The following is an 18,447-nucleotide window of genomic DNA, read 5'->3' as shown; positions in this document are numbered from 1 at the left end:
TTTATATATATATATATATATATATATATATATAAAGGTGTTTTAAACCCTTCCCACACTCTTGCAATATTCTAAATAATGTTTCTAAACTAAACGCTCTTAAAGAGCACAGAATGTCAGGATTTCAATTCTCTGTGCCTCCGCTGCTCTCAGCCACCTGCAAGCGTTCTTGGCCACGCCCACTTCTCGGCGCTGCACGGAGAACAACTGTTCAGCTGCAGGAGGAAGTTTACCCTGCAGTGTGGGCTGCACAGAGGTGAAGCAGGTGCTAAATAATTTAAAATAATTAATTTTAAATAAAAAATGTCATGCAGATCGTGCGGCTCATCCATCAATCAGCCATTTGTGTGTCATGTCCAATCTCATTTTGAAACACCGCAATAGAGCGAGTCCGCAATAAACGAATTGCGAAGTAGCGAGGGACTACTGTACAACTAAATATAGTAGCTGTGATTCAAAACGTGGAAAAAAGACCTTGTGTATTTTTTTTTTTAGTTTCATCATTTACATATATTTAAAGAAATACTGGAACCAGCCTACAGGGGGCACTTATTTAATTTTGGCTTCAGCTTCCGCATTACGTCCTGCTTTTAGTTATTAATACAGCTGATGTTCATGATCTTATTTTAATCTCTAAATAAGAAGCACTATGTTTTTCCAACAAAAAAAAAAAAAAAAAAAACTATTTATTATCTGACCGACTCTCACAGCGGTTTGTTTTAGGAGCTGGGAGCTCCAGAGATGCTTTGTTGATCTAATTAGCCGAGATTGTCCGATAACAAGCTGATGGTTCATGAAGAAACCTCTTAAATATTATTTGTACGTTTTCACGTAGAGACCTTTCAGGTTGTTTTTGACATTACTGAGCATAAATGTGTACAGTAAGTTTTAAGTTGATGTGTAGAAACCTTTTAAAATGCGTGCAGACACATGTTTGTGGTGTTATTGTTATTCAGAGAGCGCGCTACATTTATAATGCTGCTCAGATCTAACCGTGACAAGCCGACAGTGGTTAGTGTTGGCCTCTCTGATCTGCTTTCAGCAGGTGTGTGTGTGTGTGTATGTGTGTGTGGAAGATTTTTAAGAAGACACAGAAAATAGGGAAGAAGTGAGAGGAGGATGGGTAGGGACAAGAAGGTAATGAGAAGAAGGGCGTTGTGCAGAAAAAGTCGATTGCAGAGTGTGAAAGAACGGGCAAAAAGGTGGGGGAAGAAAAACACTTTCATTGCAGTAATGAGCTCAGGTAAGAAATGGGACACAGCAGCTACACACACACAGTCACGCTGCAGTTCAGCGCACCTAGAAAGAGGGAAAATTAATCGCACACTTCAAAAAGATGAATCCCTTGGTGTTGGTTCTGCTTCTAAACAAGGCAGGGACAGATAATGTTGCAGAGACGGAGAGAAATGACGTTTTACAAAATGCGCCGAGTGTTTTCATTGCTGATTGTTAGATTTGTGAGAGATTACAACCCACAGGGGAAAAGTTTCCGCCCGTTCAAACGAACCCTTCAGGTGCCCTTGAAATCCCAAGGACGAGTTCTCACTTTTGAGCTGTAACAGAGCAAGATCCAAAATCAGATTAGAGGTAGAAGAATGTTGAAAAATGGTCTCTGGGAGATCAGAGGATAAGATGGCGCTCCTGTCAAAACAATGAAAATAAAAGAAATTACAATTTAGGAGCTGTGTAAAAAGGCGTTCCCGCTGGGAGATCCCCTGATGAGGAGTTCTGTGGTTTCAGCAAAAGCAAAATAAATTTGGGGAAAGAGGTGGCAAGACATTTGGTAACTGTGCACACGATTACGATACAATACACCGCCAACGTTAACCGCAGTTCTGCATGTCCTTGAAGCCTGAGAGGGATCTGCAGTCTACAGTATTTGACCAGTACAAATACCTCAAACCTTCTGTTTGTATGAGGAGGAACTCTCCCTTTTTTCAAGACATACTTCAAATTATTTATGAACAAGAAGGGCAATGCACATTAATTAAGCATAAATGTGATATAAGCACTGTGCCTGAATCAGCAGGCTGGTTTTCATCAGGCAGACCGACGCTACAGTTAAAAAAAAAAAACATTACAAAATGCTATAGCTGTATAGAGAAATGTAATAGAAAGTTTTTAAACTGAATTATTAACAAAGAAACCAAATCATCAGTTGTAATCTTACAATACTTGAAAGTATTTTGAAAAACCTTTTGTGTTTTTACTGGAGTAACTTTAAAGTGTGTAGACTTGAACAGTATTTTGTGGATGCACGATATTGGATTTTTGACAAATATGTCGATATGTTAAAATTTATTTGGCTGATAACTGATGCCAATACCGATATTTTTATACCCTAGACCAGAGACAGAGACTACAGAGCTTTCTCTGTTGTGGAATTAAAATACTACATTATTCTGCATGGTCTTTGTCAGTTTGGCCTGCTACCAAATGCAGATGACAAAAAGGGGCTTAAAATGATGTAACACTTCAACTTGAATTATGTTTAATATCAAATTTATTCATGACATTTACTATCTCTAACACAATGACAACACTTGAACAGTGCAAATTTGTACATTTTCACAAATCTAAACTCAACGGCGCGTGTGATGTCATACATAACGTTGCGCGGGCGCTACAGGCATTCTTGTCACAGGGCTTTCATACAAAAACAGTGCCGTGTGTGTGTGTGTGTGTGCGTGCGTGCGTGCGTGCGTGCGTGTGTGCGTATGTATAGCGTCTTTTACATCTGAGTTATTTTGATGGAAATATCGGACATTGGCCATTAACTTTATCGCTAATATTTGCCGTTACGATACCATGCCGATAATATTGTGCATCCCTGGTATTAAGGCTGGGCGATATGGCCTAAAATCAATATCACGATACATTGAGCAGTTCACCTCGATAAAACTACTGCTTATGCAAATAAATGAAGAAAATGTGTACTTTTAGTTGTTACATGTTTTTTTTTACAAATAAGCATACTCTGCTGCTGCCGCTTCAACATTCGAAATTTCCTCCATTTTCTCAACCGCACCATCTTTTTCACTTGTTGTTACAGACTGGATGGGGTGGAGTCACGTGACTGCACGTAGTGCAGCATCTTAAAGGGACATGAGCATAGCTTACCTATACACAGCCAAAAGACAGAACGATTTTTATTTTTTGAAAACACCAAAAATACCAACATGGGTAAAATGACGTTGATCATTGTTATAAATTTCGGTGTTGGTTAATTTTCAGTATATTGCCCAGCCCTACCTCGTATTTACTGTTCAAATATAGCACTTTATTAATTTGACATTTGTTTTACCAGGTGAAATGTTTGAGAACAGGCATCTTCATAGATAAACATGTGACGAGGACTCCGTATCTGATCTAACACTTGAATTTTTGTGCGGAATAAGCCAGGAAATGATCATGTTGTTGCATCTTTTATTCTCTATATTTACTAAAAAGATAATGAAATGTAAATATGCGTGAACAAATGTGGAAACACCAGTATGTGTGCAGTACACAGTACGAATGTTGTCGCTAATGTCTTTCTTCAGCAGTAAGTATTGTATTTTGTTTTCACATCTTTCCTCACTGGTGTCACACACACACAGGGGTCGTCTCAGTGTGAAACCTCTCTGTGGTCTCTCTTATCCATGCATGTCCTGCTCCTCCATGCTAAAGTAAGCATAAGTGTGGCCTACTGCTGGATTTGACAACCGCACACAGACCGAACTCAACCATTTACTGTACTAATCAGTTTCTGAAAGATCAGACTGTTCTTTGCAGCGCTGCCGTACTTTCCTGTCATTTTCACGTGAAAGTTAAAAAGTCTTGCAGTTTTCCTGTTTGTGAAAATATCTCAACAACCTCTGGACTAACAGAAACTTCTAAATGCTTGTGCTCTTAGTTTAAATTTAATTTATTTTGCTGAAACGACTGTTAAGAGCAGCTGCTCGTTTGCGTAAAATGATAAAACATAAAATACTGTATTGTACTGTAATGAATGTGCAGTGTGAAAGTTCTGAGTTGTTTGTCCTTTAACAATTTGCTTCCAAGGATTTAGTTTTGTGTAATATTTTAGTGGTCTTGATCAGTACTTCTGTTTTCAAATGATACAGTTTTATTTATTTTTTACATTAATTTTTAGGTCGGTACTTGACTGTTTTTAGAGGAATGTTTTTGTTAAGCCGCTCTAATTTGTGAATCATTCAGGCATAAAAAGGCTCCAACACGATGTCAACACAAACAACAAACAGATTTAAAACTTGATCTTGAAGGACTTTGTTACTCGCAGTATCAGAAGAGCGTAATTTGAGCCAATTTCTTTAGCTGGATTTGTGGCAGTTGAACAGACATAAAATAGTATTTTAGCACCAACAAGATAATTCAAAAGGAGCTATTGGAGTAAAACTTTGTATAAAAAGATCCACTAACGGATGATTATTAATTTCTCAGGTCCTGTGGGTCAGGTCAGACTTTGATACTGTTCATCTGCGTTACATATCAAATACCAGCAAAACATCTGAAGAAACGATGAAGGTTCTCAGTCATCCAGGTCATGGTCAATCTAAAACAAGTTAAAAAAAACAACAACTGGACTTTTATTCTGGAGATCAACATGTTTCACTTCCCATCCGGGAGGCATTATCAATTCAAGACATTAGTTGGAGAAAAACATTTGAATTGACAGAACCTCCCAGATGGAAAGCAAAACGTCTTAATATTCAAAATTTCAGTCTTTATTTTTTTTTTTTACTTTTTAATCTAAAGAAATGTTCATTAACACCACTTTTAAAAATTAAAAGCAAAAGTATAAAGAACTCAAAAACTGTGTGTTGTGAATGATGCTCCTCTACGATCGAGTGTAATGAATTTTTGCTCAAAATGTGTCAAATTGACTGAGTCGTAGCTCTTTTTGGTTTATTTATGTTGCTAACAAACAACGTTGATGCTAGAAGAATCCGTCCAGATGACCTGACTTAACCTTTTTGGATTTATTTACCTGGATGATTGAGCTTACAGTACATCGGGACTATGTTGACTCTATCAAGTAATGCAAAAGTTTTAGGCAAAGATGTCATCCAATGTGTAGCATTTGGAGTAAGCTTTGTGAATTAGGCTTAAATTGGGTGTGGCAGAGGCAGAGACAGATGCCTTGAGTTGCTTGGCTGTGGTAGCCATCTTGGATTCCTTCTAAAGTTACCAGATTGTAAACGTTCATTCAGTGATTATTTCCAAGAATTTTAGTCTCATTCACATCATATCTTTCATTGGTTCTTGATATTTGCTAACACATCAAGCACACAGACACGAAGAAAAGCAATACGGTTTAAAACTTTACCCTTGTGTATTACGACTCTTCTTATAGATAAATAAAACAAAAGTAATGCACATATACTGAACAAAAATATAAACGCAACACTTTTGTTTTTGCTCCGATTGTTCATGAGCTAAACTCTAAGACTTTTTCTATGACCACAAAAAGGCCTTTCTCTTAAATATTGTTCACAAATTTGTGTAAATCTGTTAATGAGCACTTCTTTTTTGCCAAGATAATCCATCCACCTCTCAGGTGTGGCACATCAACATGCTGATTAGAAAGCATGGTTGTTGCACAGGTGTGCTTTAGGCTGACCACAATAAGAGGCCACTCTAAAATGAGCAGTTTCACTGTGTTGAGTGGGTCTGAGTGTCAGAGTGAGTGGACCAACACTCTGCAGGCCACAGTCAACAACCTGATCAGCTCTATGCAAAGGAGATTGCACTGCATGAGGCAAATGGTGATCACACCAGATACTGACTGGTTTTCTGACAAGACCCACCCACCCCCAATACTGTAAAACTGCCTATTTTAAAGAGCCTTTTATTGTGGTCATCCTAAAGCACACCTGTGTAACAATCATGCTGTATATGCCACACATGTGAGGTGGATGGATTATTTGTGCTCACCAACAGATTTACACACATTTGTGAAGCCTTTTGTGTACATAGAAAAAGTCTTAGATCTTTGAGTTCAGTTCATGAACAATCAGAGCAAAACCAAAATTGTTGCGTTTATATTTTTGTTCAGTGTACTTTTACCGGGCTGCGCGGTGGCGCAGTTGGTAGAGCTGCCGCCTCTTAGCGAGCAGGTCGCCCCAGTTCAAATCCCGGCTGGGGGCCTTTCTGGGTGAAGTTTGCATGTTCTCTCCGTGCATACTTGGGTTTTCTCCGGGTACTCCGGTTTCCTCCCACAGACCAAAAACATGCATGTTAGGCTGATTGGTAACTCTAAATTGTCTCCAGGTGTGCGCGAGAGTGTGAATGGTTGTTTGTCTCGTTTGTCTCTACACGTCTCTGTGATGGACTGTAGACGTGTCCAGGGTGTCCCCCGCCTCTCGCACAGTGATGGCTGGATATGGGCACCAGTGACCCCCCCAACCCGAAAAGGAGAAAGCAGGAAAAGATGATGGATGGATGTACTTTTACCACAGTTACTGATAAACTGCTGATATCTTATCATTCATGTCGACTTTTCTAAACTAATCCACTGAACTTGAGCTTTAATAAAACTCCACTGCAGCTGAAACACCCTGCAGCTCTATATGCTCAGCGGTAGTGGAGTCAGCGAGCCATCCAGTCCGAACTCTGTGTAAAAAGCGTAAGAGCCTGTTAGACAAAAGACATCTGAACAGTAACGGCTTCCTGTATCACAGAGCGAGGCGGAGGGCGCAATCATCACCACGCTCTACATGTGAGACTCACCAGAGTGCATCGGCATGTGTCTGCACTGCTTCCTTGCATGCTGTGAGTGCAGGCATGTGTTGGGAGTTGTGTGGAGCTCAGCATCATATAGTTATTCTCCTTTCAGCAGCACAGCTATGTCATGGTTACAAAAAAAGTGCCACTTTAACAATTTACCTCTGTCAAAATGTATTGGAACTGCTGCTTTCTTTTCTTCTCCGTAATTGTTCATTTGCTTAATTGTTTCAACAAAAACACTGGTTTCCAAGAAATGAAGTTGACTGTGTTAGGAGACAAATCAAGCATGAAACTTCTAAAGTGATCATTTGTAACAACCTTAATTAAAACACTATAAAATATTCATTTTGAATAGTAGTACAAAACAATATTGGGTATTACTTTGCATGTTGATAAATAAAGACATTCATTTTGAAATGGTCCTTAATTATTTGTATAAATGTGCATCATTTTTGTGCTCGTTTACACCAGAATATTGATGTCTAACCCAAAGGACAGGACTGCACTGCTGTCAGGTGTAATTATATGGTGTCAGTGTTTGTTGCTGCACTCCCAGCTGGAGTGAATGTGTGAGGTGTCCTGGGGCGAGAGGACAGCTAACAGCAGGAAATTGCTCTGCAGGGCTCTGTTGTGTGTCATACAGTGTCTCCGTGTCAGAATGATCGCCAACCTGAAGTTTAATGTCCAACTGATGTGTGTTTTTATACAAGTGTGAGTCTGTCTGCAAGGCTGGATTATTGTTTTGCTCCCAGGATAAAGATGCAACACAGATTTAAACACTTAACGAATACAATCCGGTAGCTGCTTTTCTGATGTTCGGCAAATTGGATTTTTTTTCCCCCCTGTAATAATCTGTCTTTGAGTCACAGCACTGTGTAAAATTAGACCAATTTAAATAACAGCAAAAACAAATGAGTTAAGAAGTGTTCATCTCAAATGAAGTAGCTCCACAGGCACTCTCTTTAGCTTAAACTGAATAAATCCACTAAATTCTTAACCTGAGCCAGTCTTCTGTGTCTTCTTGCAGAGAAAACCCAGAAGGCAGAAAAGAGGAAGCAGAATGGAGTAAAGGATAAAGGAAAAGAGAGGAGGAAGCATAGTACTGGCAAGAAAAAGGAAAGATGGAAGTCAGAGAACGGATCCCTGCTTAAAGAGCTAGGTATACATTTACAGTGTGTGTGTGCGGCTGAATGCAACCTCAATATTTCCAGTGATCAAAAGAAAAAACTCCTTTTTGCCTCTGTTTTCTGTCTTTATGAAGAACTAGCATTACATTGGCAGTCTTGATGCAATGCTAACGTTTTCTGCTAATTTTATTTTTTGAGTAATATTTAAAGTTAAAACGGAAAAGTGAAAAGCTCACGTGGCTCGCTTCAAAGTTCATCATAAGTAACTGATCTAGTGCATCACAAGCGCTCAAACGCTTGATGCCGTTTCCATATTGATTAATTTGTTTTGCTTTTTCCACAAACATCATACCTGCTTCACTTATTCTGTCCTGCACTTTCAGACATTTCTGTTTAAGCTTCAGCTACGTTCCTGTTCAAATTCTGTATCTGTTCATGTCTATTTATTAACGGTGTAACAGTGCATGTTTACGTACTGAACTGTTGCAGAACAAACATGGTGGACGATTTCAGGAACCAGACAAATAATCTCACCCCTCTCTTCTTTTTCACGTTTGTGTTTCTAACTAAACAAAACAAAGTGTTTGTTTGACATGTGGCCCGAGGGACACTATTTATTTCCCATCAGATGAATGACAGAGCAAAATGACTTATTTTTAGAGCAAGGTCACCAGTTAACAAATCCTAGCATGCTGTACAACTTGCTGCTTTAGAGCCTCCTCATTACAAGCTTGGTTTGTTTTTTCTGTCTTTGGTTCTGAGTAGAAAACTACTACAGTAGTCGCTCTTTTAATGTGGGGGTTCGGTTCCGAACACACCGGCAGTAAGTGAAATTCTGCGAAGTAGCAACATTATATTTATTTTAATATTTATATATGTATTAAGGCTTTAGAAACCCTTCCCACACTCTTGAAATGTTCTAAAATCTTAAGCCTACGTCATTTTAACAACGTAAGTACAGTACTGTATATGTAGGTACTAAATTTTATTTACCAGGCTCGGTTCGTTTCCAGTTCGACTCTGTTCCGTTTCTGCAAACGTACAACAAAGCCCACAATCAAGGTTCTAAAATCTTAAACCTACTAATTTTAACAACATACTTATATGTAGCTACTAATTTTTACTTACCGACGTGTCCCCGTTCTGAGGTCCTCATCGGCCGGTTGAAAGAACTGAAAAACATGCCGTTGAGCTTCAGATGGACCACTGGACCTGCACGTGTCCACTGACGGCTCATCGTCGGCCGGTTGAAAGAACTGAAAAAGGTGCTGATGAGCTTCAGATGGACCATAGGCCGCGCGCGTCTGCTCGGAGGTTAAAGCTGTCATTTCTAACCCGGGTCCGAAGCCCGACCCGATCCGACCCAAATTCCGGGCGGGGTGGGCCATGATAATGTGCTGGATGGGGGGGTGGGGGGTTGGTGTCAGGCTTTTGATTGCGTCAGACAATCTGCCGCAATCCAATTATATGGCAACATGGCTTGCCATATTTTCCAGTTATATGGCAACATGGCTTGCCACACAATCACCAGCCGCATGCAGCCATTTCACTGCGCGCTGACCGGCCTTGAAAGAGGTCAAATAAAGTTCAGTTAAGCTTCAGATGGACTACTGCCTGGAAGCGATCCATCGCCCAAATGGATGTTCAATCAGCCGCTGCACTCTGTGGACGCGCGCGGCCGATGACCCAAACAGGTGAGATCCCAAAGCAGTAATGTCAGAGTGGTCTTAATGCAAAATCCAGGCAGAAACAGGGTTTTATTGCGCTTTGACGGCCATGAAAGTACAAACACCCCCTCAGCTCCGATCTTCTGCCCCTTTTATTCAGCCGCACGTCCGTCAACCTTTAATAACTATACAAGCAGTCAAAGCATAATTAAAAATGTTGGGGGGAGTTTCGGGTTCAGATCTGTAATTACTATTAGTCTGGTCGGGTGGGGTTTGGAAATGATGGCTACGGGCTGGGGCCGGTCGGATCAGATTTTTTTGGCCCAAATGCAACTCGAGTCCATGTGAGCGGGCTACCAGCTCTCAAGATTCACCAGTGGGTTTTGGAAGTCTGGTTCTGCTCCAGGAGCACCAACCAGATCAAAACTTTACCTTTTTTTTTTTTTTTTTCAGCAGAAGGAAACAGGGCTGCTGGGTGGGGCCCTGTTGCCTTCTGGGAAATGTGGTCATAATGAGCAGGAATACAGTGGAAGCTTACTGAGAGAGAACTACAAAATGTCTGAAGTATTTTATTTTTTCGTTAACTTTATACGGTACAGTACTGTATCCAGTACTGTCCCAATCACGTGAGTAATATTAAAAGTTAATAATCATGTATCCAGTACATTTTTTTTGTGCAATATTATGCACTGTATGTCCACAAACTGCGATTGAGCGAGTCTGCGAAAGTTGAACTACGAAGTAGCGAGAGACTACTGTATTGGCCTTATTTTTCCTGTTGTATCTTTCCTGTGACCCTCTTACTAAATTACAACCAAAGCATGACTCAAGTGAACCATTACACCCCTGCCATATATATTATGAGACCAGTTTGAAAACTAATACCCTTCAACGTGTCTGCTTTGCCTGAAAAGTATCTTTCCTGACACTGAAAGCGTCAGTGTATTTGTTTTATAGAACAAAGCTGTAAAAGTGTGATGACAGCTGGTGCCAACAATCGGTGCAAAATCAGATAAAATAAAATAAAAAAACACTTTGATTCAAACGTTGCAGATTGTAGTATTAGGGGGTTTTGTTGTTTTGTTTTTAACATTTCACTCCCACGTTAGGCAAGCACAGAAAACCTTTTGAAAACGAGGGAGTTAGTTAAAATACACGAGTTCAAGTTTAAGCTAGAAAATATACCCTGATGTAAGTTTTTGTAGTCGTGTACACAAACAAAACGTTAATTTAAATGCAGAACGCTTCAAGGGAGCACAAGTTGCGACATGTATTTGTGTAGGTGAACAGAATAAAAACCAAGCACTTGTTATCTTCAGAGTGCCTCTAAAAAAGACTTTGATGTAAATAGGTTGCATTTATGCTGTAGAACATCAAGTAGGAGGATATGTAGTCTTATAGTTTCTTTGAATTATGATTTAATAGCTTAGGAATAACGGATATCTGAGAGTCCAAATGAGTTTTGATGACTATTTTTTTCTCGTTGCTTTTTATTCTTCATCCAAGTTAAAAAAAAAAAAAAACAAGCACAATATTAGAGAACCAGCTCACTGACAGCAGCTCTAAAACAAACAGAGAGCCCTGTTCTTTTCTGTAATCTTGAAAATAGTTTGAGACAAAGTTACTGAAAACTGTAAAATATTATCTCCTCGAATCACCTGAACATGCTGGGATAGTTTAAAAAGAAGAAAAGGGTTGCACAAGATTGTAATAGTTCAGAAGTAGAGACGTTGGGCTCAGTTTAAACTCTTTGTAGCCTTAATATTAATCCTGTAACATAAAATGCATGGATACAGTAGTCCCTCGCTACTTGGCAGTTCGACTTTCACGGACTTGCTCTTGCGTGGGTTTTTTTAAGTAAGACAGGACATGACACACAACTGGCTGATTGATGGATGAGCCGCACGAGCGGCATGGATTGTTTATTTAAAATAAATTATTTTCAATGATTTAGCACATGCTAAATCATTAGGTGCATATATACAGTACTGTTTATGTAGCTGCTAAATTTTACTTACCAGGCTCTGCAGAACAGAAACAGCTCTCCATTCCAATCTGACTCTGTTGGTTTCTGCAGACGTACCCTGCAGCAACGAAGCCCACAATCAATGCTCTAAACTCGTAAACCTACTAATTTTAACAACATACTTATAAGTAGTTACTAAATTTTACTTATTAGTACTAGCGCTGCAGAACAGCAACATGAGCTAGTAAGTAAAATCTCTCTACTAAATTTTATTTACCAGCACGTCCCTGCTCGGAGGTCCTTGTCAGTCGGTTGAAAGAGATGAATAAAGTTCTGGTGAGCTCCAGATGGAGAGCCGGACCCAATGGGCTCCGGAAACACCGCTAGACCTTTGGTGGCACGTGTCCCCACTCGGAAGCCCTCGTGGGCCGGCTACCAGCTCTCAAGATTCACCGAAGGGTCTGGAGGTCTGGTTCTGCTCCAGTTCGGTGGGTTCCATGTGGCTCTCTGCCGAAGTCACTGTAATAAGCGCCAAACTTTTACAATCAGATCAAAACTTTCCCTCTAGTTAGTATTTCAGCAGAAGGAAACAGGGCTTCTGGACAGGGCCCTGTTGGCTTCTGGGAAATGTGGTCGTTATGAGCAAAAGTACAGTAGAGGCTTACTGAGAGAAAACTACAAAATGGCAGCGCCTGTCTGAAGTATTTTATTTTTTGTTAACTTTTTACTGTACAGTATCTAGTACTGTCCCAATCACGTGAGTAATATTAAAATTGACAATCATGTGTCCTGTACAGTTTTATTTTTTATTTATTTAATTTTTAATATATTTGTTAATGTGCGTTGACAAACCGCGATATAGCGAGTCCGTGAAAGTCGAACCGCGAAGTAGCGACAGACTGATTTATGTGACGCACAGAAGGGTGTTTAGTAAGGGGACATTAATTTAATGCAGTGCATTCTTTGCTAATCAAATTGTCAAAAATAAATTGTTGCTCCATCTCAGATCTTCATATAAACAAGTTTTATGTGACAAATACGCTGTTCTAAAAATAATAAAACTAAATTTTAACATGGTCTCATGAGACGGTCTGCTGCACTGGGATTTGTTTTTAAACTCTGATCCCTGATGAGTGTATTTAAGACATTTAAACGCAACATTTTTTATTTTTTGCTGATGTCTTTGAGCGAGATAAACAACCCTATGATGTTTAAGCATCTCTTTTGCACAGTGATACAGGATCTTCTTCCTTAGACTTGGGCTGGGTGTTGCAGAGCCAATAATGTTTTCCTTTGGATGTGGATTTGATAAATAAGCAGGCAGATGATAACACGGGACAGGAGAGCGGTTTTTCTGTGCCTCACTTCCTTCCCGCTCTGATTAAATCTTTTTCACTCTTATTTTTGTCTTCCTCCCTCCTCTATCGTCTTACAGTGAATTTGTCCCTCATATCTGGCCATCTGGCTCAGCGTTATGAAACTCCCTCTTTCTGTTTATTTTTCCTCTATTTCTCTTCTTCTTTTTTTTTCCACCTGACCGCCGAGGGATAAGAACTGCAACTTGATGCGACATGCATGCTGGGAAATCGTCACAAAAAATGTGTTTCCATGACAAATAAGTCTCCGTGTGTGTTTGTTGTGCTTCTGTTGTTTGCAACTGTACCATTTGTGTGCGTGTCAGTGTGTTTCTTTGTCAGTGTTATATATAGTATAGCGTTCCCTGTCTCAGTGTGTCGTCTCTGTGTTTGTCTTTGCATGCCGTATGTGTTCATATCTCACTGTCTAAGTGCGTGTGCGTGTATGGGTGTTGTGTGTCAAGCCATCTGTTCTCTGTCGGGTCTGGTCCTGACTCTCAGAGCTTTGACTTCCTCCGTGTTCTGGGATCAAGAAGGCATGCACGTACTAAAACTCTGTCTTTGATGGACTGTCCTCTGTCCACACGATCCGTTAGCCAGCGGCACTCAGGACAAACAAACAAAATCAAAGTCCTAGCATTCCTTCAAGGAATGCATATCACCTGCTGAATTTCATGCCAGAGTTTTAGACTTGGAGATTTAGACAAACCTTAATTTTTAAAAACGCAGTTCAGTCTCGCATAATAATAATAATAATAATGTCATCACAATGTCAGCACTGTATGTTTCCATACAATGGCGAAATTAGTCTCTGCATTTAACCCATCCACCACCAGGTGGTGCAGTGGGCAGCTATTGAAAGCGCCCGGGGGACATTTTGGGGATGAGACGTGCTGCCCAGATCACAAGATGTTCTGAGTGAATGAGTCCGCTACGACCACTTCAACTCTTAGCACAATGTAGGTAAAACTTACTGAGTTTTTATTTTTATTTGATTTAGTAACGTTTATTTAAGCAGGCAAATCCCACTGAGATCACAGACCTTTTTTGCAAAGGAGGCCTGGATGTTTTAGGACTGTGGGGGGAACCATAGTACCCGGGAAAAACCCACGCAAACATGAGAAGAACATACAAACAGCACTAGACAGAACTCAGGTCCAAACCAGGGCTTGAACCCAGGACCTTCTTGCTGTGAGGCAACAGATAACCACTGTCATTGTGAGTTAGTACATTTTGTGATGGCTAATGTTAAATAGCTGTGGTGGCCATGTTGAATTTGGTTACCTCTAAAAGCAACATAGTTCTAGAGGTGCATCCAATGATTAATTCCTTAAAATTTAAATAAATTCCATCAAGTGGTTCATGGGATATTTTGCTAACAGACAGATATATGGGTATGCACACAAAAAAGGAGATTTAAGTTTTAGATGCATCATCTACAGTGAATACTTGAAAAGCTGTCAGTTATTCATTTCACCTTTTTTAATCCTTAAATTAAGGATTCAAGGTTCTTTATTTGTCATTCGCACCACGTGTGCTACCAAAATTGTGTACACAGGGTCCCAGTTACATCCAACAAAAGTATAAATTGTAAAAGAAAAACAATAATAAGATCTAAGATATGAACTAAGAAAAACATTAACAAAAAATACGCTAAGCACTAGTAGCATAAAAACAATATGCCGAACAGCAGCATGAACATGAGACAAAATGTGAAATGCTTGGCTTGTTTTACGGACCGTCATATCTCAGTCTATTGAGACCCAGAAAGTTTGATTTTAAATGACACTTTATTAAAATATTAAATAAAATAAATTAACATTTTAGTTTATTTAAAAGAAATTAAAGTCAAGAAGATATTTTTGATGTTTTCAACGTAGACGAGAAGAGGATGGGTCATTAACTTTCGGATAAAACGGTGAAAACGAAAGAGTAAAAACGCTGATTTTTATTTCTTTATGATCATTTTATATATTTAAGAACAGTGGTCTTTAGATGCAGTAGAGAAAAACAATAACCTAAAAGTTATTCTAATAAATTTAAAAAGCTGTAGCAGGGAAAAAAGGAGGTTCATACTTTTTTTTTTTTAACAAAATAGCGAACAATTTTATGTCATAATAGATCAACAAGAGCTGAACTCTGAATAAGTTCTAACGTAGTTCTTACTGAGGTGCCACGGTCTCACACAGGTTGTGTAAACTATTTACATTTCTCTTTTCTTTCCTGAACTCTAATCTCGTTTTCTCTGTCCCACCTTCCTGTCTTCCTCACACTTCTTCCCTGCGTCTGTTCTTTTCCCCTTCGTCACCTATTCCCTCCCTCAGAGCTCTCCTGATTCCTGCAGAGACGTGCTGCGTCATGGAAACAACCGGCTCTCTGTGTGCATGTGTGGGATAGCTGGTGTTAAACGCACCCGAACAGCACCTCCTGCTGTCCTGCTTGGCAGATCATTATAGGCAGTGAAAATTTACAAGGAGTTCAAGTAAAAAGAAGAGAGAACGTTTTATTGCAACTCCCTGCATTTCTGATATTTGTTGGGAAGCCATTGTTCCCCAGGTACAATGACAGTCTCCTTGTGTTGTTGTTTACAGAGTGTCGCATAGCTGAATAAGAGCACGAAACTTCACCAGCAGAGAGCTGAACTTTTTAATGACAGCTACTCTTAACATTTCTTTTATGGGAGTTTAATATATTGATCACAGAAATGAAGCAGAGTTAAATATTCTGCTTGGCAACACATGAAAACTACTAAACTAAACCATAACCAACTACAAGCTGCTGTTTTTATCTCCAAATGCATCACATTATGTGTTCTTTCTGTTGTCTCTGCAGAGTTTGTTCTCCTAATGTACCTGCAGAGATGCTTTTTTTATTTTATTTTAATATGCTTCCACATATTAACATCAAATCAGAATTAAAACATTAAAAACAGCTCATATTCGGTGTGATAGTCGCTGAAACTCATCACCAACACACATTCAGAACACCAACATGTCCTTTAAAAACTGTGGCAGACGATGTGCATTCCCTCAGAGGACTGCTGATTTTAATTTATTGGGGGTTTTTATGCACAAAAAGTGGATTAAGAATGCTGCAGTGTTCTTGTGAGATAGATCAAAAGTACAAAGATTTAGCTGTAATAAATCCAAACAAGTTGAATTAAAGCTGGAACCTACAACTCTTTATTTTTTAAAAGATTTTTGAGACGTACGGAGTGAAATGTTGGTAAGATGTGCTCTCCTTGAGCTTCACAACATCAAAAATGCATTGTGCATGAGTGTGTGTGTTAGTAGAAGAATTAAAATGCCACAGACAGACAGTCATGTGGTGCATTAGCAGCACTTCTCACAACCAACAGAGATTCAAAAAAAAAAAAAGAGCAATGAAAATCTCCTAATTATACAGACACAAGCAAACACTTAAAGCAGGGAGCTTTGTCTGCAGCCTCCCACATGCATGACTGTACCGAACCGAACCACTCTGCACACGGTTCTGCTCTTTAAACGCACAAAAGATGGGAGAAAACCAGAGACAGTAAATAAAATGTAAGCTTGTAAACTGGTTGTTACCTTAATTTCTGATCAAATGACAGAAACATGTTTAGATTTATAATATATTGCTGAAGTGCATCTCTCTCTTTCACTAGTTTAGAAGCATAATGTTCATTTACTAATATAGCTGTCGTCATATGAAAAGGCTGAATGTTCTACTGTCAATTCTGTTTACAGAAACTAAGTGACTTTTATTTAGTACTTAGCAATTTAGATTGTGTGGTATCAGCTGGATCATGTCTGTGTCACTTTAAATTTATTCAGAGCTGTTCTTGATTATGTGTGAATTCTTGAACTAAAGTAGCTTTTGGTCATTTACGGATCAAGGTGAATGCAACACAAAACTTTTAGGATCTTTCTTCAGCTTATCGTCATGCCTTTTTGAGCGTTTCAGCAAATATGACTTCTGATGGCGCCTTAGTGTGTTTTCTGTAAAGTTTTGTTTTTTACTGCCCTGTTCAACTCTTCACACTAAAAGCAACTTTTTCTGTACTTTTCATTAATGAATTTCTGCACAGCCCCTAAACTATATGCTTTGTTTTTCCCCCCTTTCTCTCCCTCCTTTTCATTCTTTATGTCCACTCTTTTCCTCGTCTCTCTCTCTGCATACCCCTACCCTTCCTTTAGGTTTGTCAAAGTCCTTCCCATTGGACAACTCGTTGTTCGACAGCTGGCTCGCCCAGTCGGTGCAGATCACCGCAGACGACATGCTGAGCCAGTGGGCTCTGGGTGCCCAGCATCACGACACAAGTGGCAGCCTGCTCTCTGACCAGGTAGAACTTGAACTATGGTGACTTGGCTGCTTTTGAGCCGACTTGTGCCTTGACTATAACGAAACCAGTTACAGGTGGGAGTTTGTGCCACTTATTAGCAACAGTATGAGCAGTCCATCACTTTTTGAACTGAGGCCAGTCACTGATGGACAAACTTGTGACAGGAGCCAAAATAACGTGCACACCAGTGTGTCACTAACTTTTCTGCTTCTGAGCCACAACAAAACAGACTTACTGCTTCAACAACCATTACTTTAATTGATATCTATTTATTACTGCTGCTAATATTTAAAACAGTTACAGTGAAATATGTCTTTAATGATTTTATATTTCTGAAGATCCTCCTATGACCTTCCGCTTTATTTTGTGACCCATTGGGCCCTAACCCCAACTTTGGAAAACAACCTTTTACGGTCCAACTCGGACACCCACAGGTACTTCAAGACTAAATAAACTAGAAAGTACATTTTTATGACTGCTGAAATTTGCTCGTGAAGCAGAAACTCTAGCCTAAAGTAACAAAATGCCGACTAAACACTTAAAAGAATGAACAGACTTGCTCCAAGCTAAAGGAGAGTAAGACGACAAAAGGGAAGCAAATATGCTGAAGCAGGTTTCAAAGAAAATGAGGTTTTGAAAGAAACGCCAAAGTTCATAACACCCATGTCCTGAATGAGCCGAATGTTTCGATACACTGCATGAATGGCTAAAAAAGCGCAAAGTATGCAAAAGTTGTTAGACTGCAGAAAATAAAATGACTAAATAAAAAACAGGTAGTCTGTGTGAATGATGAATCGGCAACAGAAAAAAGCTGATTGGCATTAAAAAAAAAAACTCAAATGTGAAATGTGAGCGTGTTTGAATATTCCTGACAATTCTTCAGTCGTCTTACTTTTAAGGATAATACCAGAATAATACTGAAGGCAAATTAAAGCTCTTGAATGTTAGAAATGAAACTATCACATGTAAAAGTTTGACAAAAAGTGCATAAACATTTCTCTGTTGCCACCTTAGCAACGGTTTAGACATTTTTTATGAAGATCTGAAAAAACTTTTGATGGGGAAACTTTTAAAACAGTTCTATTGTTCTGAATGTACAGACCAAAGTACTATAAATGTCTTTATAACATGTTAGTGATGCAGAAAGAGATCAGATTAAATCGACTCGAGTTTTTATACAAGCAGCCGATGTGGTGTGCAGCCGGTTTTACTGATCAAATTTCCAAATCTGAGTTGTTGTTGTTGTTGTTGTTGTTGTTGTTGTTGTTGTTGTTGTTGT

General features: G+C 39.3%; 1 protein-coding gene across 1 annotated transcript in view; it reads left to right on the top strand.

The window, feature by feature from the left end:
- jade2 (jade family PHD finger 2) overlaps positions 1 to 18,447 on the top strand; it is a 263,541-nt gene that overhangs the window by 244,138 nt on the left and 956 nt on the right. The window contains exons 11-12 of the mRNA XM_037688258.1: positions 7,757 to 7,888; positions 17,023 to 17,168. Coding sequence (XP_037544186.1) covers positions 7,757 to 7,888; positions 17,023 to 17,168 — 278 coding nt within the window. The remainder of the gene's footprint in view (positions 1 to 7,756; positions 7,889 to 17,022; positions 17,169 to 18,447) is intronic.

This window comes from Nematolebias whitei, chromosome 14 (genome assembly GCF_014905685.2).
Source record: "Nematolebias whitei isolate Nwh7 chromosome 14, NemWhi1, whole genome shotgun sequence".
Lineage (NCBI taxonomy): Eukaryota > Metazoa > Chordata > Actinopteri > Cyprinodontiformes > Rivulidae > Nematolebias > Nematolebias whitei.
This window is presented reverse-complemented; position numbering and strand designations above follow the sequence as displayed.